Source organism: Schistocerca cancellata, chromosome 6 (assembly GCF_023864275.1).
Source record: "Schistocerca cancellata isolate TAMUIC-IGC-003103 chromosome 6, iqSchCanc2.1, whole genome shotgun sequence".
NCBI classification, from domain to species: Eukaryota; Metazoa; Arthropoda; class Insecta; order Orthoptera; family Acrididae; genus Schistocerca; species Schistocerca cancellata.
In genome coordinates this window covers 142,479,420-142,503,649 of record NC_064631.1, presented here as the reverse complement: position 1 = coordinate 142,503,649, position 24,230 = coordinate 142,479,420, and the positions used below count along the sequence as shown (strand labels likewise).

Sequence of the window (24,230 nt, the reverse complement as noted above, 5' to 3'; positions counted from 1 at the left end):
TGCAAGGTGATGAAACGTATGAGTCATGCCTGGCTGGTATGGTGGCTCTAGTCTCGCAGTTTACTAACCACTGCGCATTGTGGATTTTGAGTACACCATTGTGCAGTTGACCATCTGGTCACTTTGTCAAGCCATGTCATGGAACAGTTTTTGTGGAAATACCAGACAACGGCTGGTTTTTTTTTTTTTGACAAAGCCTACGACACTTGCTGGAGCACTCCGTACACTCCACATGTGGAGCTTCCGAGGCCATCTTCCCCATTTCCTTCAGGAATTTTTACAAGAAAGTTCTCATGGTGCATTTATTCTATACTTTAAAAATGAGAAAGATGAAGTTTGCAGTTCTTCAATTTGCATTCTGGAGCACAACACTTTGGCTGTACATGTGTTTCAAAAGTATGTAATAAATTACATAAAAGAAAATTTTCCCAAGGTTGAGAAGCTGATATACTTTACAGATGGAAGCAGTAGTCAGTATAAGAACAAAAAGCATTTTTCAAATCTGTGCAACCACAAAGTAGACTTAGGGTTGGAGGCTGAATGGCACACTTTTGCATGTTGCCATGGTAAAAATGCATGTGATGGAGTAGGAGGTACAACAGAACGTGAAGTAAGTAAAGCCAGCCTACAAGGACCAACCACAGACCAAATTCTCACAGTATAGGACATGCATGTCTTTTGCAAGGATAATATTAAAGGCATTACCTATTTTCTGATTAAGAAAGAAGTGGTTCTGCACATGACAACAATGTTTCAAACCAGATTTGAAAACTGTATAGCAGTAAAAGGAACAAGGCATTTCCACAAATTCCTTGGCATTGCAGAAAACTTAGTTCGATGCTATAGTACATCGGAAATACATGGAAAAAGATGAGACTCGGGTATATGTGGCACAGCAAAAAGTGATGACTGGGCCTCTTCATCACGTATTGGGTTAGAATAGGCCCGAGGAATTCCTGCATGTCGTATGAGCCGATTAGAAGGAGTTTCACATGTTTCGGCCTTTATGTGATGGCCCCTGTAGGGTTTGACCTCCATTCTTCAAAATTTTCCCCGAAGAGCGAGCCAATTGTGGAAGGGCACCTTACAAGGTGCATCATGTCCATCGTGTATTGAGATCTTTAGCCCACTTTCTCGTCGTCGCAATGCAGTCCTGCTCATTCTCCATCTCTTGGACGATGACACCTTCCTGGGTGCATTTTCTACCATGCACTGTGCAGTGTCGTTTTCTGCGTCGACGATGACCATGGACTTCTTTGCACCTGATACCCAGCACAGTAGCCAGTCTGTTGTGGTGGGGCCACCATGTACCCTGTTGGTTATAGCCCCAAGACCACACAGGGATCGCTCTGCTGATGCCTTCGCCGTTAACTCCCCACGTATGTCGAGGGGTAGATGCCCATCCCCCTGGGGCATCGGGACTCCCAGCAGTGGCCATCCTGCTAGGTGGCCTTTGCTGCAGCTAGTTGGCGCCCGTGGGGAGGGCCCCTGGTCAGAGTGGGTGGCATCAGGGCGGATGACACGGGATGAAGCGTAGTCCATCATCTCTTGCTGGTGGTGAAGCACCAGCAGTCTCTAAGTGATCACGAGCTCAATTCAATGCACAGAAGTACAACCCCAAATCGTTCCCCTCCCTGGCCACACCATGGGAGGAATGTCAGGCTAAGGATGGCAGCAGATCTTATTCGCTCCGGTACCTTGTATGTTTGAGAGTTGATGGGGAATCTTTCATGACAATGAAGCCTCAGTTTTTTTTGAGCATTTAGAGGACAAGTTTGGGGAGGTGGAGGGCTTGTCCAAAATGAGATCTGGGTGAGTCTTGATCAAAACGGCATCCTCTGCCCAGTCACGGGAGTTACTCACTTGTGACAAGCTGGGGGATGTTTCTGTAACCATTACGTCCCATAAGAGCTGAAATATGGTCCAGGGTATCATATTTCACAAGGACCTTCTTTTGCAGTCCAACGATGAGCTGTGCGCCAATTTAGAGCGGTGAGGTGTACATTTCATCCAGCGTGCCGACCGGGGTCTGAAGGATAATCAGGTTGCCACTGGTGCCTTCATCTTGGTTTTTGAGCGTAATACATTGCCCGAGAAGGTCAAGGTGATGGTCTACCGGTGTGATGTAAAGCCCTATATCCCTCCCTCGATGCGGTGCTTTAAGCACTGGAAGTTCGGCCATATGTCTTCCCGCTGTACTTCCAGCGTCACATGCCAAGATTGCAGACGCCCATCACATCCCAATACTCCATGTGCTCTGGCTCCCATCTGAGTCAACCTGACTGCAGGATTCTCCAGAAAGAAAGGAAAATCGTGGAATACAAGAACTTGGACTGACTGACCTACACTGAGGCTAAGATAAAATTTGAACACCTGCAGCCTGTGCGTATGACATCGTCTTACCCCACCACTACAACAGTTCTGGCACCATCAGCTCCGCCAGCCCCAATCACCTCTCAGAGCCAGAAGACTACACCTGCCCCCTTGATGGTGGGAGGCATTTCCCTTCTTACTGCTCCTGCACCACCTACTTCGGGAGCAACCCCCCCCACTCCCCCCCCCCCCCCCAACCATTCTAAGCCGGAGAAGCATAAGTCTTCTTCGTCTTCTGTTGCTAGGAAGGGGGTCCCTTGGATCACTCCCTTCCCAGGTTTCTTCTGGTGGGAAAGACGACACCCGCCAGTGGCTGAAGAGCCCAAAAGCAGCTGATCATAGGGCTTCATGCTAATCCTCAGTCCCTGAGACTGAGCCAGTGAAGTCCTCCTAGCCAGGGAAACCCAGGGAGCAGCAAGAGAAATCCAAAAAGAAAACCCCTAAGACCAAGGAAATTGCGGTGGCACCCGTCACCACTGTTACCTACAAGCTCTGCGGCTGAGGATGGGGTGGAGATTTTGGCGTCCGCTGAGGACCTAGATCTCGCCAGACCCTCAGACACAATGGATATAGACTGCTCAGGCAATAAATCGATGGCAGCAGGTGACTCTGAGGCGTAAACTGCCTCATTGAATGTTCCGTGCCTTCCCAGTCTCACGATGTCATTCTCCAGTGGAATTGTGGCAGTTCTTCCATCGCCTGGCTGAACTACGGCAACTGTTAATCTTTACACCCGCTATCTGCATTGCCCTCCAGGAAACCTGGTTCCCAGCAATGCGGACCCCTCCCTCTGTGGCTATAAGGGATATTACAGGAACTGTAGCAACTGTAATCGAGTGTCAGGTGGAGTTTGTGTTTATGTCCTATGTTACGTCTGTAGTGAACATGTGCCCCTTCAAACCCCTCTTGAAGCTGTGGCTGTCAGAATAAGGATGACGCAGGAAATAACTGTCTGCAATGTATATCTTCCTTCAGATGGTGCAGTACCCCTGAATGTATTGGCTGCACTGATTGATCAACTCCCTAAACCTTTCCTACTTCTGGGAGATTTTAATGCCCATAACTCCTTGTGGGGTGGTACCATTCTTACAGGCCGAGGCAGAGATGTCGAAACTTTACTGTCGCAATTTGACCTCTGCCTCTTAAATGCTGGGGCCGCCACACATTTCAGTGTGGCTCATGGTGGTTTCTCGGCCATTGATTTATCAATTTGCAGCCCAGGACGTCTCTCATCTATGCACAGGAGAGCACATAACAACCTGTTTGGTAGTGACCACTTCCCCATATTCCTGTCACTGCCCTAGCGTCAGACGCACAGACGCCTGCCCAGGTGGGCTTTGAATAAGGGGGACTGGGGAACTTTCACCTCTGCTGTCACTGCTGAATCTCCCCCACACGGTAACATCGATGTGATGATTGAGCAGGTGACTAGCACAATTGTTCCTGTGGCAGAAAACGCGATCCCTCGCTCCTTAGGGTGCCCGAGGCGTAAGGCAGTCCCTTGGTGGTCGCTGGAAGTCGCTAAAGCAATTTAAGGAGTGTCGCAGAGCTTTACAGCGGCATAAGTGGCACCCTTCCCTGGAGCACCTCATAGCCTTTAAACGACTCCGTGCCTGTGTTCGCTACCTTATCAAACAACGAAAGAAGGAGTGTTGGGAGAGATATGTATCCACCATTGGGTGCCACACGTTACCTTCCCAAGTCTGGGCAAAGATCAAATGCCAGACCCCAACAGCTGTCCCCAGTGTTACCATAAATGGTGAGTTATGTAACGACGCAAACGCGATTGCTGAGCACTTTGCTCGAGCCCCTGCTTCGGAGAACTAGCCCCCCAGCCTTTCGCACACTCAAACGGCGGCAGGAAGGGAACACCCTCTCATTCACTACATGCTGCAGTGAACCCTATAACACCACATTTACAGAGTGGGAGCTCCTCAGTGCCCTTGCACATTGCCCTGACACAGCTCCTCAGCCTCATCGCACCCACAGCCAGATGATTAACCATGTCTCGTCTGACTAAAAGTGACATCTTCTCGTCATCTTCAACCGGATCTGCTGTGATGGCGTCTTTCCATTGCAGTGGCGAGAAAGCACCAGCATTCCGGTGCTCAAACCCAGTAAAAACCCGCTTGATGTGGATAGCTATCGGCCCATCAGCCTCACCAACATTCTGTGTAAGCTTCTGGAATGTATGGTATGTCGGCGGTTGGTTTGGGTCCTCGAGTCACGTGGCTTGCTGGTTCCATGTCAGGGCAGCTTCCGCCAGGGTTGCTCTACCACTGATAATCTTGTGTCCATAGTGTCTGACATCTGAACAGCCTTTTCCTGACGGCAACACCTGATTGCCATCTTTTTTGACTTACGTGAAGCCTACGACACGACTTGGAGACATCATATCCTTGTATGAGTGCAGTCTCCCGGGACAGCTCCTGATTTTTAGCCAAAACTTTCTGTCGCTCCATACTTTACATGTCCAAGTTGGTGACTTCCATAGTTCCGTCCATATCCAGGAGAGTGGAGTCCCACAGGGCTCTGTATTGAGTGTTTCACAAATTTAGTGGCCATTAACGGTCTAGCAGCAGCTGTCGGGCCCTCCGTTTCACCTTCTCTGTATGCAGATTACTTCTGTAATTCGTACTGCTGCTCCAGTACTGTTGTTGCTGAGTGGCGCCTCCAGGGAGCCATCCACAAGACGCAGTCATGGGCTCTAGCGCACGGCTTCCAATTTTCAGCCACAAAGTCGTGTGTCATTCACTTCTGTCAGCGTCGTACCGTTATCCGGAACATGCGCTTTACCTTAATGACGATCTACTCCCTGTAGTGGAGACATATCAATTCCTAGGACAGGTTTTCGATGCTCAGTTGAATTGGCTCCCTCATCTTCATCAGCTTAAGCAGAAGTATTGGCAGCATCTCAATGCCCTCCATTGCCTGAGCAACACCAATTGAGGTGCAGATTGCTCTACGCTGCTGCAGTTCTACAGAGCCCTTGTCCAATCCCGAATTGAATATGGGAGTGTCGTTTATGGTTTGGCAGTGCCTTCAGCATTGAATTTACTCGACCCTGTGCACCACTGGGGTTCGATTAGCAACAGGAGCTTTTAGGATGAGTCCGGTGACCAGCGTACTGGTGGAGGCTGGTGTCCCTCCACTGCAGATTAGACGTGCGCAACTGCTCGCCAGTTACGCAGCACACATTCATAGTTCCCCTGAGCATACGAATTACCATCTCCTTTTCCCGCCTGCGGCAGTCCATCTCCCGCATCAGCGGCCCTCATCGGGGCTAACAATTGCTGTTCACCTGCGTTCCCTTCTCTCCGAACTGGAATCTTTCCCTTTACCACCTCTACTTGTGGTCCATTCATGTACGCCTCCATGGTGTACGCCTCGGCCGCAGCTTCGTCCGGACCTTTTGCATGGCCCTGAGGACTCTGTTAACCCCGCCACTCTCCGCTGTCACTTCCTATCGATTCTTGAAGTGTTCCGGGGCTCTGAAGTGGTTTACACCAACGGCTCAGTGGCTGATGGTCATGTAGGCTTCGCATATGTTCATGGAAGACATATTGAGCAGCACTCCTTGCCAGTTGGCTGCAGTGTTTTCACTGTAGAGCTGGTGGCCATATGTCATGCTCTTGAGTACATCCACTCATGCCCTGGCGAGTCATTTCTCCTGTGTACTTACTCATTGAGCAGCCTACAAGCTATCGACCAGTGCTACCCTCGCCACACTCTGGTAGCATCCATTCAGGAGTCCATCTATGCCCTGGAACAGTCCCGCAGTTCCATGCTGTTTGTTTGGACCCCAGGACATGTCGGAATCACTGGCAACAAACTTGCCGACAGACTGGCCAAACAGGTGACGCGGAAACTGCTTCTGGAGATAGGCATCTCAGAAGCTGACCTGCGTTCTGTCTTACACCGCAGGGTTTTCTGACCTGCGTTCTGTCTTACACCGCAGGGTTTTCCAGCTTTGGGAAACGGAATAGCATAACAGCACACACAACAAACTGCGTGTCATTAAGGAGACTATGGATGTGTGGAAGTCTTCCATGCAGGCCTCTCGCAGGTAATCAGTTGTCCTCTGCCGGCTCCACTTTGGCCATACGTGGCTACTGCATGGTTACCTACTCCGCCGCGAGGACCCACCTGTGGCTCCCAAATGACAGTCTTCCACCTCTTGCTGGAATGCCCACTTTTAGCCACTCTGCGGTAGACTTTTAACTTTCCCAGCACCCTGACTTCGGTGTTGGGCGACAATGCCTCCACAGCAGCTTTATTTTTACGTTTTATCCGTGAGAGTGGGTTTTATACTTCTATGTAGGTTTTAGCACATGTCCTTTGTCCCTCTGTGTCATCCACCCTAGGGCTTTTAGTTTTAGGGTGGAGGTTTTAATGTGTTGCAGAGTGGCTGGCTTTCCCTTTTTATTCTTGTGGTTTGCCAGCCACTGTAATCTGCTTTCATGTTTTACTCTCTTCTGTTTCTAGTGTCCCTCTGTTGTTTTCTTGTTCTCTTTTGTTCCTGTTAGTGTTTGTTGCCTTCCATTCATTCTTGTGGCTCTTCCTTTCTTTCCATTTTGTGTTATATGTTTCATCTGTTTTATTCTCACACTTGTGGCATTGTTTTAGAAGGAACAAGGGACCAATGACCTCATAGTTTGGTCCCTTCTCCCGCCTTTAAACCAACCAACCAACCAACGTATTGGCTCAGTCTGGGACACTTTGCGTCGGCTGTCTGCTTTCTCCACTACAGCTGCAGTCTAGCAGTAGGTGTACCGTATCATAATTGCACAGTGAACCTAAATGTTGCAAATTATGTTGGCAACACCGATTGTGGATTACATCAGCATTTCCCCTCTCACTTCTCCTCTCTCGACAAGGGCCTAAAATATTCCATTAATTCTGCCACCACCCATGGTACAAACCATCTGTCTTAAGAGCCACGTGTAACTTGTTCAGTCACATCAAATGTCAATAGGAAGAAAATGGGCTGAAGTCAAGCAAGAAGTCGAGTAAGAACTTAAAATTGAGGTAAACTTTACTAGGAATTTTTAGCATTGGTGTTACAGGTTTTTCACAGGGGCTATGAATTTGTGGTGTAGAAATGTGAAAAATGTAAAATCGAAGTTTCACTGTATTTTAAGAATAAAGTAATAAATTTAGAGGGCTGTCAAGATAAAACAGGTGGCATAGGGAGAAGGTAGAGCACTGGAAAAATTGGAAACAACAAATAAAGAAGGGGAATTGAATTTGTTATGTAAAAAAAAGGCAAAATGGTTATTTCCTTTCATTAAAAACATGAAACATGCAGGCATGTATGGTCAACCCCAGCTAATGTGGAGTGCTGAGTTTTGCAGGTGTAAAATGTCATGATGGCTAAGGGTTAACACAAATACAGTTTTTCATTTCAAGAGCAGTTTTTTATGTCATGTACTTTTAAAGCATTTGGTAGCATTGCAATTACTATATCAGTGTGAAAATTATCTTTTGCCAGTTACCAAAGTTCAATTGTAACCACTTTCTTTGTTGCAGGCATTTTGTATATTTTTTATTTGTGTTGCTGTGACGTCAGATATGCTCTGCTTCTTCTTCATCCCAGTTCACTGGCTCTTTTTTGCCGCCAGTACTTACGTATGGGTACAATATGTGTGGCACACAGGTAAGCTTCTGACAAGTCTTTGTAAATGATCGTCCTATTATCTAAATTAATACACAGTGCTGTGTTTATTGTATTAAAGTCAGCATACAATTACTTAATAACAAAAATCATCCTTTATCGAGGACCAAACAGTAATCGTGTATAGGAGTTCACCAAGTTTTGCAGGATTAAAATGTTGTAAGTCTATCTTTTTCTATTAAACATCAGCTAACTATTCAATATTACAATTATTGTGACTTCAAATGATGATATATGCTCTGATTTAAAATGCCACGCTGTTGTCACTTAACTTGTGAGTTACCACTGTGATCGCTCCAAGAGAACTTCATTTGCTCGAATGATTAAACTATTTCAGAATAACTGAGGCCATGCAACAAATCTCGTATGTCCTAAAAAAACATAAATCTACTTCTTTTCATGTATTGGAGCAAGTGATGGCTACTTAGGTGGAGGGAAGAAATTTTGATGGTAGCAGTAGAAATCCACTTTGTGAAAGATTGTAAAATGTTAAGGCTCTGCAAAACATGTTAAAAAAAGTATTGAAATTGGTTGGTGAGTGTAAGGGAAGTCTAAGGGCCACCTTGATAGATTGCCACCTAGCAGAATGTCCGTCACAGCTTGGGAATATACAGCAAAGGACAGAAGTAACATCAAAGGATATTCAGTCACATAGCTCCTTGACAGTGTGTTAAATTTCTCCACGAAGCACTGTATGAGGCGTTGCTGGATACTCACTGTAATAAACCCATAGGTGAAGTTTCATGGATCCAAAAGATGTTATGTTATAGATGTCAATTAAATACCTTGTGCATGGTTTGGTGACAGTGATACCTTTCCTGGTTTCTCCATAAATAAAGCTAGTCCCACTGTACTGTATTCCCAGATAGTGTGATCATAATTTTTTGTCTTTGTAATAAATTATTAACCGAATATTTTAAGAGTAAAAGAAACCACTCAGGGAAAAGCAGAAGTGTTAAGTCGTTGACAAGCACACACAAAAAAGAAAGCGAACTTGCTAGCTTCTGGAAGAATCATTAACTGAAATATGCAGAAACAATCTCTGATTAGATATTAGTTTGTTGTTAGGGTTTAACATGGTATTGACGAGAGTTACAGTTTTCCGCCATCGGATTGTTTTCAGTAATTTGTGTATCATCCCTTCTCTCCAGACTGTGGCATATGCCGTGGTTTGGTCTACGAACGTGACAGATGTCTTGATGTTTTCTTGGAAACCAGCCTCTAAGTTGTTAGGGCCGGTACCTTGTCGCAGCAATTTCTCTGTGGCCTGAAACCCGCTTGCTCAGCTGGGATGTGTTCCAGAATGAAGCCGCTAATTCTATTATAGATGAGCCTCTCAAAGAGTTTATAAGTACAGTTCAAAAGGGAAATTGGTGTGAAACATTCAGGGTGGTCACCTTGTTTACCTTGTTTCAAAATTGCCACTATTTTTGTTCTCTCTAGCTCGTTGGACAGTGATCCACTATCTAGGATGTTGGAGGAGAAGTGGACCAGCCATTTTTTCCACCATTTTCTTACTGCTGTTGTGTATAGTATTACTAATGTCATATACCTCTAAATTTAAACTGCTTGTGAGCCTTACGAATAAATAAAATAACATTGTTAGGGTTAGAAGTTAACTTCTGAAAATTTTATGTTACGAGTTGAATTTATTGTAGGACAATTGGTGGTTGGTATTTAATGTTGCAATGTCCTATTAATGGCAACTGTCAACATTTGCGGTCAGTCATTGTTATTTGTGCTTGTAACAGATTTCTTTGCCTCGCCTGTCTTCATATTGTATCAATGTGCTTGTATTGTATATTGAAATGTTTTATTTGAATAGTTTTAACAGTACTGTGAAATTTAAATTTTAATAACTCGGAATGCTCCTGTGCTGTTTACACGATAATGTTGTATGGTACATGCTCATTGCAACTTGGAATATTGTTTCTCCTATGTGTATAATCTTAAACATTGTTGTTTCGTGCCTACATTAGAATTTGCCTTGACATGGGACGTGTGTAGTCTGATTAAAATAACTTTGTGATAGATGTTTCAGGAAGTCAGATGGTAAGATCCAGTCACCTGACAATTCTAAGTTCTTTATCGAGTGCCTGTTTTGTAAGCACGTGCAGGAGCCTTGTCAAGACTGGCTGGCCACATTCGACAGTACTGCCCTTTACCACTATAATCTATCAGTCAAAGTTATTTTATTCACGTTATAAGTGTAGCGCAATAGTAAAAGTATTCAACGAAGGAGAGATGAATTGGATATTTTTAACTGTTTTAATGGCTGCTCTGCACTAAAAAATTTAACAGTATCACTAGGTGCAATGATTTGTCTTTGAATATACATATGAAGTGTGTGTGTGTGTGTGTGTGTGTGTGTGTGTGTGTGTGTGTTTGAAGTCTTCTGATTCAGCCATTCTGAAATCTATTAAATTATTAAGAAAAAAGAAGTAGATTTACACACCTTAAATTTTTCTTTTCAGAGAGGGGCATTTGTTTGCCTACTGTCATTCTGTGGTTCCTGTTTGTCTATGTTGAAGCAGCAGTGCGACTTCGAGATATCAAACATCTTCCATTTCACTTGGATTTGTGCAGGCCATTTGCAGCCCATTGGTAATATATACTCTTGTGTGTTAACATATATCTATGGTCATTTATTTTGGGGAAAAAAGGAACTAAATTGGTGTTTAATTTCAAGTTAAGATTGTCAAAATAAATTCTCCTGTGTGTGACTACATGCAACAATCGGCTACAGGGGTAGCAGGGGTTGTGTAGTGTGGACTGGGCGGTTTTTTAGGTTAGATGGCCTTGGGCAAGTACAGAAAGGGCAACAGACTCAAAGGGTGCGGGGCAAAGTTAGGACATGTGGGGACCAAGCAGCAATCGGTATTGTAATTGTAAACTGTCGAAGCTGCATTGGTAAAGTACCGGAACTTCAAGTGCTGATAGAAAGCACCGAAGCTGAAATTGTTATAGGTACAGAAAGCTGGCTGAAGCCAGAGATAAATTCAGCCGAAATTTTTACAAAGGCACAGACGGTGTTTAGAAAGGATAGAGTGCATGCAGCCGGTGGTGGCATGTTTGTCGCTGTTAGTATTAGTTTATCCTGTAGTGAAGTAGAAGTGGATAGTTCCTGTGAATTATTATGGGTGGAGGTTACACTCAACAACCGAGTTAGGTTAATAATTGGCTCCTTTTACCCACCTCCCGACTCAGCAGCATTAGTGGCAGAACAACTGAGAGAAAATTTGGAATACATTTCACATAAATTTTCTCAGCATATTATAGTCTTAGGTGGAGATTTCAATTTACCAGATATAGACTGGGACACTCAGATGTTTAGGACGGGTGGTAGGGACAGAGCATTGAGTGACATTATACTGAGTGCACTATCCGAAAATTACCTCGAGCAATTAAACAGAGAACCGACTCGTGGAGATAACATCTTGGACCTACTGGTAACAAACAGACCCGAACTTTTCGACTCTGTAAGTGCAGAACAGGGAATCAGTGATCATAAGGCCGTTGCAGCATCCCTGAATATGTAAGTTAATAGGAATATAAAAAAAGGGAGGAAAGTTTACCTGTTTAGCAAGAGGAATAGAAGGCAGATTTCAGACTACCTAACAGATCAAAACGAAAATGTCTGTTCCAACACTGACAATGTTGAGTGTTTATGGAAAAAGTTTAAGGCAATTGTAAAATGCGTTTTAGACAGGTACGTGCCAAGTAAAACTGTGAGGGATGGGAGAAACCCACCGTGGTTCAACAACAAAGTTAGGAAACTACTGCGAAAGCAAAGAGAGCTTCACTCCAAGTTTACACGCAGCCAAAACCTCTCAGACAAACAGAAGCTAAACGATGTCAAGGTTAGCGTAAGGAGGGCTATGGGTGAAGCGTTCAGTGAATTCGAAAGTAAAATTCTATGTACCGACTCGACAGAAAATCCTAGGAAGTTCTGGTCTTATGTTAAATCAGTAAGTGGCTCGAAACAGCATATCCAGACACTCCGGGATGATGATGGCATTGAAACAGAGGATGACACGTGTAAAGCTGAAATACTAAACTCCTTTTTCCAAAGGTGTTTCACAGAGGAAGACCGCACTGCAGTTCCTTCTCTAAATCCTCGCACAAACAAAAAAATGGCTGACACCGAAATAAGTGTCCAAGGAATAGAAAATCAACTGAAATCACTCAACAGAGGAAAGTCCACTGGACCTGACGAGATACCAGTTCGATTCTACACAGAGTATGCGAAAGAACTTGCCTCCCTTCTAACAGCCGTGTACCTCAAGTCTCTAGAGGAACGTAAGGTTCCAAATGATTGGAAAAGAGCACAGGTAGTCCCAGTCTTCAAGAAGGGTCGTCGAGCAGATGCGCAAAACTATAGTCCTATATCTCTGACGTTGATCTGTTGTAGAATATTATAACATGTTTTTTGCTCGCGTATCATGTTGTTTTTGGAAACCCAGAATCTACTCTATAGGAATCAATGTGGATTCCGGAAACAGCGATCGTGTGAGACCCAGCTCGCTTTAGTTGTTCATGAGACCCAGAAAATATTAGATACAGGCTCCCAGGTAGATGCCATTTTCCTTGACTTCCAGAAACCATTCGATACAGTTCCGCACTGTCGCCTGATAAACAAAGTAAGAGCCTACGGAATATCAGACTAGCTATGTGGCTGGATTGAAGAGTTTTTAGCAAACAGAACACAGCATGTTGTTATCAACGGAGAGACATCTACAGACGTTAAGGTAACCTCTGGCGTGCCACAGGGGAGTGTTATGGGACCATTGCTTTTCACAATATATATATAAATGACCTAGTAGATAGTGTCAGAAGTTCCATGCGGATTTTCGCGGATGATGCTGTAGTATACAGAGAAGTTGCAGCATTAGAAAATTGCAGTGAAATGCAGGAAGATCTGCAGCGGATAGGCACTTGGTGCAGGGAGTGGCAACTGACCCTTAACATAGACAAATGTAATGTATTGCGAATACATAGAAAGAAGGATCCTTTATTGTATTATTATATGATAGCGGAACAAACACTAGTAGCAGTTACTTCTGTAAAATATCTGGGAGTATGCGTGCGAAACGATTTGAAGTGGAATGATCATATAAAATTAATTGTTGGTAAGGCGGGTACCAGTTTGAGATTCATTGGGAGAGTCCTTAGAAAATGTAGTCCATCAACAAAGGAGGTGGCTTACAAAACACTTGTACTGGGAGATGAAGCAGCTTGCACAGGATAGAGTAGCATGGAGAGCTGCATCAAACCAGTCTCAGGACTGAAGACCACAACAACATCATTTTCAGCAGAGCATCATTAAAATTGCTAAGTCACAAAAACTTTTTTTAATGTGGATATTCTTTATGTATTTCAACCTCCTGAATTTGAAAATGTACTCAAAACATCATATCACCCACAGTTTTTGCCCAGATTACATATATTGACAATAATAATATACACAAAAACATGATATGAAGCTCTGAAGCAGTGCTCCACTAATGGCACACAGTGAAACTGTCTCATTGTAAATGGCACTGCCTGTCTGTCACTGAGTTGTGTTTGTGGAAGTAAGTTTGTGTTAGTGTACAATGTTCACCCGAGGCTGTGTAAACTCTCCTAACACTTTTTGTTACAGAAAAACGCCCAAAGAAACATTATTGCTTTCGTGAGAAAGGTTTGCCAGGCCTATTTCAGAGTAAAAGTGGACAACATCAGTAAGACATGGGATCCACTTCTTGTGTGTGTGGTGTGTAGATGATTTACGACGGTGGGCAGCAAGAAAGAAGAAATCACTATGTTTTGGCATCTCCATGGTCTGGCAAGAGCAACAGAATTACTGTATACTGATGGCTGCTACTTCCACTCCTGCTTAATGGTTTCAACAAGAAGACTATTGAGGACAAAGCACAGCTCTCAGGGGGCAAGACTGCATGAAACACAATTGTTAACAGCTTGTGTGTCCATTAAATTTTATAGAAAAAGGGACTTGATATTCACTCAATATCTGGCTCAAAGTGACTTGTTAATGTACTGCAGTAATGTGCAAGTTGTGACTGGCCATTTCAACGTTCCATATGCACCAGATGACTGGAGACAGTTTATTGACTCGTTTAAAAGAAGCCTGAAGGCAGTTCTGCTGCACAATGGTAACATTGTACCTGTCAGCCGTTCTGTACACCTGAAGGAAACATACGATAATGTGAAGGTGCTTCTTACTATCATTCATTGTGGGGATCACAATAGGATGGTGTGTAGTGGATTTGAAAGTGTTGGGTATGCTTCTAGGACAACAATCAGCATATACGAAGTTCCCATATTTCATCTGAGAACATGCTGACAAAATTAAAAATGCTGAAAGAGGTTGAAGTTACATTTTTTAAATTCACATATTGACTTTTTTCTCCGAAACTAGGTGCTATGACAGAGGAAAAGAGTAAAAGATTCCATCAAGATACCAAGAACATGGAACAACCATTATCAGGGGATATGGGATGTTCGGATGATGGGCAGCTACAGCGGATGCTTCACTGTGAGCACGTGGAAATGCCCCGTAAGAGGAAAAGTAGGGAATACGCCATGACAACTAAGAAATCAGGGAATGAATGAGGTTAATGCATGTATCGTACCACATTCTCTGTGTGCATCTGTTCACAGTGTGTGTGTTTCAATATGTTGTTGTTTTTAAACTTGTGTTCTACTGCAATTTGATTCATGTGCCATATATATGTACATACTTCAGTATGTGACTACAGTATTGGCAATGTATACAATTAGTGCCAAAACTGTGGATGATATGATGTTTTGAGTATGATTTCCAAATTCAGGAGGCAGTTATATACATGAAGAACTCCTACATTTGCATTGTGTAGTGGTTAGAATGTAGTTGTGGAAAGCCACTGGCAACTCGATGAAAAAGGCAAATTGTTTAATGTAGGTCAACAGATTTCCTGTACAAACATTGGATGTAGGAGTTTTTCCTTCAACTTATTCACTGTTAATTGTAATTGCAGGAAAGTAGAATTAATGCTAATAGTTGAACTTACATTTTTTACCTTTGTGTAATACTGAGTTGGGCATGAAATGTTACATAATCACATTTTATGCTTCAAGCTATACTGACAGGTTATCAACTTTCCACTTCTGTGTGTAATGTTGAAAACAGTAAACCATGTTGGTTTGTTATGATCAGTAAAGAAAGGTTTAATCTCAGATAGAAAGTGAAGAATTCTGCTGCTATTTTTGGCAACAGTGTTAAACTGTCAGAAATGTTTCCACATTCACTGTACTGCATAGTGGCTCGCTGCTCACACACAACACACAGGTTATAAATCCAGTGTGAATGTAATGGGGTTGTTATGGAAAGTAAGCAACAATATATATCCTGGAGGGGTTTAAACACCAGATTATTTTGTAGCCGTGCCAATGGCTTTAATTCGACGTCTGAATAAATAAGCTTGAATATCCAGTACTGTGTTGGTGAAATAACATTGATATTTGCAATGTATTAATATTTGAGTGACTTGTTTACTTATAAAATACAGTAACACTCTTAACTAAATCATTATGTTGTGCAAATATCATCAAGAACGAGAGTTATGTATTATACATGAAGCAACCACTGCAGGCTACTTCAGTAAAGGATGCTAACAATAAATTACCACTAGTGGTGATACACTGAAACTGATAATTCTTAGAATTGCTTACAGATATATTATGTGTGTGTGTGTGTATATATATATATATATATATATATATATATATATATATATATATATATATATATATATATATATATATATATATAAAGATGATGAGACTTACCAAACAAAAGCGCTGGCAGGTCGATAGACACACAAACAAACACAAACATACACACAAAAATCTAGCTTTCGCAACCAACGGTTGCCTCGTCAGGAAAGAGGGAAGGAGAAGGAAAGACAAAAGGATATGGGTTTTAAGGGAGAGGGTAAGAAGTCATTCCAATCCCGGGAGCGGAAAGACTTACCTTAGGGGGAAAAAAGGACAGGTATACAGTCGCGCACACACACACACACACACACACACACACACACACACACACACACACACATCCATCCGCATATACACAGACACAAGCAGACATTTGTAAAGGCAAAGAGTTTGGGCAGAGATGTCAGTCGGGACGGAAGTACAGAGGCAAAGATGATGTTGAAAGACAGGTGAGGTATGAGCGGCGGCAGATTGAAATTAGAAATTAGCGGAGATTGAGGCCTGGCGGATAGCGAGAAGAGAGGATATGCTGAAGGGCAAGTTCCCATCTCCGGAGTTCAGACAGGTTGGTGTTAGTGGGAAGTATCCAGATAACCCGGACGGTGTAACACTGTGCCAAGATGTGCTGGCCGTGCACCAAGGCATGTTTAGCCACAGGGTGATCCTCATTACCAACAAACACTGTCTGCCTGTGTCCATTCATGCGAATGGACAGTTTGTTGCTGGTCATTCCCACATAGAACGCTTCACAGTGTAGGCAGGTCAGTTGGTAAATCACGTGGGTGCTTTCACACGTGGCTCTGCCTTTGATCGTGTACACCTTCCGGGTTACAGGACTGGAATAGGTGGTGGTGGGAGGGTGCATGGGACAGGTTTTACACCGGGGGCGGTTACAGGGGTAGGAGCCAGAGGGTAGGGAAGGTGGTTTGGGGATTTCATAGGGATGAACTAAGAGGTTACGAAGGTTAGGTGGACGGCGGAAAGACACTCTTGGTGGAGTGGGGAGGATTTCATGAAGGATGGATCTCATTTCAGGGCAGGATTTGAGGAAGTCGTATCCCTGCTGGAGAGTCACATTCAGAATCTGATCCAGTCCCGGAAAGTATCCTGTCACAAGTGGGGCACTTTTGGGGTTCTTCTGTGGAAGGTTCCGGGTTTGAGGAGATGAGGAAGTGGCTCTGGTTATTTGCTTCTGTACCAGGTCGGGAGGGTAGTTACGGGATGCAAAAGCTGTTTTCAGGTTGTTGGTGTAATGATTCAAGGATTCCGGACTGGAGCAGATTCGTTTGCCACGAAGACCTAGGCTGTAGGGAAGGGACCGTTTGATGTGGAATGGGTGGCAGCTGTCATAATGGAGGTACTGTTGCTTGTTGGTGGGTTTGATGTGGACGGACGTGTGAAGCTGGCCATTGGACAGGTGGAGGTCAACGTCAAGGAAAGTGGCATGGGATTTAGAGTAGGACCAGGTGAATCTGATGGAACCAAAGGAGTTGAGGTTGGAGAGGAAATTCTGGAGTTCTTCTTCACTGTGAGTCCAGATCATGAAAATGTCATCAATAAATCTGTACCAAACTTTGGGTTGGCAGGCCTGGGTAACCAAGAAGGCTTCCTCTAAGCGACCCATGAATAGGTTGGCGTACGAGGGGGCCATCCTGGTACCCATGGCTCTTCCCTTTAATTGTTGGTATGTCTGGTTTTCAAAAGTGAAGAAGTTGTGGGTCAGGATGAAGCTGGCTAAGGTAATGAGGAAAGAGGTTTTAGGTAGGGTGGCAGGTGATCGGCATGAAAGGAAGTGCTCCATCGCAGCGAGGCCCTGGACGTGCGGGATATTTGTGTATAAGGAAGTGGCATCAATGGTTACAAGGATGGTTTCTGGGGGTAACGGATTGGGTAAGGATTCCAGGCGTTCGAGAAAGTGGTTGGTGTCTTTGATGAAGGATGGGAGACTGCATGTAATGGGTTGAAGGTGTTGATCCACATAGGCAGAGGTACGTTCTGTGGGGGCTTGGTAACCAGCTACAATGGGGCGGCCGGGATGATTGGGTTTGTGAATTTTAGGAAGAGGGTAGAAGGTAGGGGTGCGGGATGTCATTGGGGTCAGGAGGTTGATGGAGTCAGGTGAAAGGTTTTGTAGGGGGCCTAAGGTTCTGAGGATTCCTTGAAGCTCTGCCTACGTGGATCAACACCTTCAACCCATTACATGCAGTCTCCCATCCTTCATCAAAGACACCAACCACTTTCTCGAACGCCTGGAATCCTTACCCAATCCGTTACCCCCAGAAACCATCCTTGTAACCATTGATGCCACTTCCTTATACACAAATATCCCGCACGTCCAGGGCCTCGCTGCGATGGAGCACTTCCTTTCATGCCGATCACCTGCCACCCTACCTAAAACCTCTTTCCTCATTACCTTAGCCAGCTTCATCCTGACCCACAACTTCTTCACTTTTGAAAACCAGACATACCAACAATTAAAGGGAAGAGCCATGGGTACCAGGATGGCCCCCTCGTACGCCAACCTATTCATGGGTCGCTTAGAGGTAGCCTTCTTGGTTACCCAGGCCTGCCAACCCAAAGTTTGGTACAGATTTATTGATGACATCTTCATGATCTGGACTCACAGTGAAGAAGAACTCCAGAATTTCCTCTCCAACCTCAACTCCTTTGGTTCCATCAGATTCACCTGGTCCTACTCCAAATCCCATGTCACTTTCCTTGATGTTGACCTTCACCTGTCCAATGGCCAGCTTCACACGTCTGTCCACATCAAACCCACCAACAAGCAACAGTACCTCCATTACGACAGCTGCCACCCATTCCACATCAAACGGTCCCTTCCCTACAGCCTAGGTCTTCGTGGCAAACGAATCTGCTCCAGTCCGGAATCCCTGAAGCATTACACCAACAACCTGACAACAGCTTTCGCATCCCGCAACTACCCTCCCGACCTGGTACAGAAGCAGATAACCAGAGCCACTTCCTCATCCTCTCAAACCCAGAACCTCCCACAGAAGAACCACAAAAGTGCCCCACTTGTGACAGGATACTTTCCGGGACTGGATCAGATTCTGAATGTGGCTCTCCAGCAGGGATACGACTTCCTCAAATCCTGCCCTGAAATGAGATCCATCCTTCATGAAATCCTCCCCACTCCACCAAGAGTGTCTTTCCGCCGTCCACCTAACCTTCGTAACCTCTTAGTTCATCCCTATGAAATCCCCAAACCACCTTCCCTACCCTCTGGCTCCTACCCTTGTAACCGCCCCCGGTGTAAAACCTGTCCCATGCACCCTCCCACCACCACCTACTCCAGTCCTGTAACCCGGAAGGTGTACACAATCAAAGGCAGAGCCACGTGTGAAAGCACCCACGTGATCTACCAACTGACCTGCCTACACTGTGATGCATTCTATGTGGGAATGACCAGCAACAAACTGTCCATTCGCATGAATGGACACAGGCAGACAGTGTTTGTTGGTAATGAGGATCACCCTGTGGCTAAACATGCCTTGGTGCACGACCAGCACATCTTGGCGCAGTGTTACACCGTCCGGGTTATCTGGATACTTCCTACTAACACCAACCTATCCGAACTCCGGAGATGGGAACTTGCTCTTCAATATATCCTCTCTTCCCGTTATCCACCAGGCCTCAATCTCCGCTAATTTCAAGTTGCCGCCACTCATACCTCACCTGTCATTCAACAACATCTTTGCCTCTGCACTTCTGCCTCGACTGACATCTCTGCCCAAACTCTTTGTCTTTAAATATGTCTGCTTGTGTCTGTATATGTGTGGATGGATATGTGTGTGTGTGCGAGTGTGTACCCGTCCTTTTTTCCCCCTAAGGTAAGTCTTTCCGCTCCCGGGACTGGAATGACTCCTTACCCTCTCCCTTAAAACCCACATCCTTTCGTCTTTCCCTCTCCTTCCCTCTTTCCTGATGAGGCAACAGTTTGTTGCGAAAGCTTGAATTTTGTGTGTATGTTTGTGTTTGTTTGTGTGACTGTCGACCTGCCAGCACTTTCATTTGGTAAGTCACATCATCTTTGTTTTTAGATATATGTTTCCTTCGTGGATTGTTTCCTTCTATTATAACCATATATATATATATATATATATATATATATATATATATATATATATATATATATATATATATATATATATAATAGAGGGAAACGTTCCACGTGGGAATCCTTTTGTCTTTCCCTCTCCTTCCCTCTTTCCTGACGAGGCAACCATTGGTTGCGAAAGCTAGATTTTGTGTGTATGTTTGTGTTTGTTTGTGTGTCTATCGACCTGCCAGCGCTTTTGTTTGGTAAGTCTCATCATCTTTAAATATATATATATATATATATATATATATATATATATTTAAAAAGAAAGATGATGAGACTTACCCAACAAAAGCGCTGGCAGGTCGATAGACACACAAATAAACACAAACATACACACAAAACTCTAGCTTTCGCAACCAACGGTTGCCTCGTCAGGAAAGAGGGAAGGAGAAGGAAAGACAAAAGGATTGGGTTTTAAGGGAGAGGGTAAGGAGTCATTCCAATCCCGGGAGCGGAAAGACTTACCTTAGGGGGAAAAAAGGACAGGTTTACACTCGCACACACACACATATCCATCCACACATACACAGACACAAGCAGACATTTGTAAAGGCTTTACAAATGTCTGCTTGTGTCTGTGTATGTGTGGATGGATATGTGTGTGTGTGCGAGTGTAAACCTGTCCTTTTTTCCCCCTAAGGTAAGTCTTTCCGCTCCCGGGATTGGAATGACTCCTTACCCTCTCCCTTAAAACCCAATCCTTTTGTCTTTCCTTCTCCTTCCCTCTTTCCTGACGAGGCAACCGTTGGTTGCGAAAGCTAGAGTTTTGTGTGTATGTTTGTGTTTATTTGTGTGTCTATCGACCTGCCAGCGCTTTTGTTGGGTAAGTCTCATCATCTTTCTTTTTAAATATATTTTTCCCACGTGGAATGTTTCCCTCTATTATATATATATATATATATATATATATATATATATATATATATATATATATACACAAAAACAGCTACTTGCAAGAAGCCACAGTTCCTCTTCTGAGTGTAATCTTATCCTGTTTTATGTAATACACACATCAAAAAAAGTTTGGCATTACCCCGGTTCCCAGAACTCATGAAGATAGACGTTGACTGTGGATATTGTATCACTTACACAGTCCTTTTGATTGTTTAGAGATGTAACTAAAGCTGCCCAGAGATGTAAACAACAATGCATGAGCAGCAACTATTAGATGGAGGGGGTCTGACAGCTGATCAGTTTGTCATTTCACCAAGAAGGAGGCATACAACTCATGTTGTCTGTAGTTCAACCATGCCTAGATGGTCAATACCGTGATTCGATTGTGTCCACGTTGTTACTTTGTGCCAAGAAGGGCTCTTGACAAGGGAAGTGTCCAGGCATCTCGGAGTGAACCAAAACGGTGTTGTTCAGACATGGAAGAGATACAAATAGACAGGAACTGTCGATGACTTTCCTCGCTCAGGCTGCCCAAGGCCTACTACTGCAGTGGATGACCACTACCTACGGATTATGACTCGGAGTAATCCAGAGAGCAATGCCACCATGTTGAATAATGATTTTCATATAGCCACAGGATGTCGTGTTACAACACAAACTGTGTGCTATAGGCTGCATGATGCCCAACTTCACTCCCGATGTCCATGGCAAGGTCCATCTTTGCCACCACGATACCATGCAGCATGGTACAGATGGGTCCAACTACATCTCGAATGGACCGCTCAGGATCGGCATCATGTTCTCTTCACTGATGAGTGTTGTGTATGCCTTCAACAAGGCAATCATTGCAGATGTTTGGAGGCAACCCGGTCAAGCTGAATGTCTTAGACACACGGTCCAGCGAGTGCAGCAAGGTGGAGGATCCCTGATGTTTTGGGATGGCATTATGCGGGGCTGACATACGCCACTGGCGGTCATGGAAGGCACTGTAATAGCTGTATGATACGTGAATGCCATTCTCAGACCGATAGTGCAACCATATCGGCAGCATATTGGCGAGGCACTCGTCTTTATGGACGACAATTCATACCCCCATGTGCTCATCTTATGAATGACTTCCTTCAGGATAACAACATTTCCTGACTAGAGTTGCCAGCAAGTTCTCCAGACATTAACTCTATCAAACATGCCTGGGATAGATTGAAAAGGACTGTTTATAGACACCGTGACCCACCAACCACTCTGAGGGATCTGTGCCAAATCGCCTTTGAGAAGTGGGACAATCTGGACCAACAGTGCCTTGATGAACTTATGGATAGTATGCCACGACGAATATAGGTATGCATCAATGCAAGAGGACGTTGTACTGAGTATTAAAGGTACTGGTGTGTGCAGCAATCTGGACCATCACCTCTGAAGGTCTCACTGTATGGTGGTACAACATGCAATGTGTGGTTTTCATGAGCAATAAAAAGGGCAGAAATGATGTTTATGTTGATCTCTATTCCAATTTTCTGTACAGGTTCCGGAACTCTTGGAACCGAGGTAATGCAAAACTTTTTTTGATGTGCGTACTTTCTCTTAAGCATTTATGCGACTCTGCACAGAAGACATTAGCTATCTACATACTGGCTAAAAGCTTGTGTAATATGAACATTAATGTTCATCAGAATTTGCAGATATTCTCATAAAATGTAAGAGTGGCTAATAGGGTCTGTTTTACTTTGTTTTTGAATATCGGGGGATTTCCAATATCCTGACTGATGCATATGTGCAATCTGTTATAAACTATTGCACCAGAATATAAAATTGGATTCTAAACACTAGATAGATATGAGAAGTCTATATTGAAAATTTCAACTGTAACATTTGGATTGTGAACTTGCCAGTTTATTGTACATTCAATCTTACTACTTAAATCAAGCTCACTTAGAGTGGAGATAGTGCAAGCTAGGAAGAGGATGTGTTATGTAACAGTTAGTGATTTACTGAAGCTTACATTAGTGTGAATGATTTCTGTTAGTTGTGTTGTAAAGCTATCACCAATATAAAAATGACACTTGAAGGATCTAAGAGGTAAAATTGTGAACATGTGGAAAATTTTGGACATTAAGGGTATTTGTGTACTGTTGTGGTTACTTTCACATGAATGTGCTTGGCCAGAATACACACACAGTTTATAAAACAAATACAATGACATCTCATGTGTCACTCAATATGTATGAAAACCTACATTCATAATTTTTTAAAATTTTTTAGCATTGGCTACCCAGTCGTGACTCTTGGATTTGGATTTAAGAGCTACGTTGGATACCGAATGCGGCAGGTATTTATATATTTACCATAAGGTGCATATTAAGTATGTAAAAATGTGTTTAAAGTTTGTTTTCCTGAAGAAGATACTCACAAGGTGATGATGTACATACACCTGCCTAGTATTGTGTAAGAAATATCTTCTTCTTGTACCAAGCACCTATCTATTTGCATTTGAAAACCAGGATGCAAATAAATTAATTTTGGGAACTCCTTAATAGACAAAAAATAAAATAAATTCCTTGTGCAATAAAGACTGCAGCTGAGTACCCAACAAATTCCAACACAGTGTGGAAATTCCTAAATCTCTGTAGCAGAATACAACATCCTTTTTGTGTTGATGACAGCAGTGACTTGTGACAATAACATTCAAGATGCCTTTATCAACGTTTGTGTTCTGCAAACCACCTCATGGGGTATGATGGAGAGTACAGAGTGCATTATGTACCCGAATTATCTCCTGCCCCCCCCCCCCCCCCTCCCTCCTGAGTACAGAATGCATTATGTACCTGAATTATCTCCTGCCTCCCCCCCCCCCCCCCCCCATCTCATCAGATTTTCTATTCATGAATGGTGCATTACATAATAAGCCTTGACATAAGCCCAAATTTCTGTAATGTTATTGCCCTACTGAATTATTGAGGTATATGTAAGGAGATTTATTGTGGTGTTTGACTCTTTTTGGAGTATATGATGCAAAATACCATTCAATTACTTGGAGTCAGAATGGCTGTAACCAAACCTTAAAGAGGCAAAATTTTCAAGTGCTGCTGTAGACACACATAAAAGTAGGGGGGAAAAAACTATACCTCATGCTCAGGAAATTTAGTTTCTTTCTTAGGAAGGAGAGAGAGTTATGTTGGGGAATGTTGGAAAGGAATGGCAGGTCACTTCAGATACCATGTTGTGAAGGAGCGATCTGTTGATAGAAGTAAGTAATTGGAGGTGGTGGGAGGGTATACAGGAAATGCTTTGTGCCTGGCTCATCCACATGAAAATGGCCGCAGTGGTGCAGGATTGGGAGCAGGGTTGGAGAGAAAGACTAGGTTTGATTTCAGAGGTAACCATCTCATTTGCTTCGAGATGTGGGTTAGGCAC

The 24,230-nt window shown here is 43.7% G+C and overlaps 1 protein-coding gene across 1 annotated transcript in view; it reads left to right on the top strand.

Moving 5' to 3' along the window:
• Positions 1 to 24,230, top strand: part of LOC126190621 (macoilin) — a 178,980-nt gene that overhangs the window by 30,210 nt on the left and 124,540 nt on the right. The window contains exons 3-5 of the mRNA XM_049931034.1: positions 7,903 to 8,029; positions 10,522 to 10,651; positions 23,079 to 23,145. Of these exons, the coding sequence (XP_049786991.1) occupies positions 7,903 to 8,029; positions 10,522 to 10,651; positions 23,079 to 23,145 (324 nt within the window). The remainder of the gene's footprint in view (positions 1 to 7,902; positions 8,030 to 10,521; positions 10,652 to 23,078; positions 23,146 to 24,230) is intronic.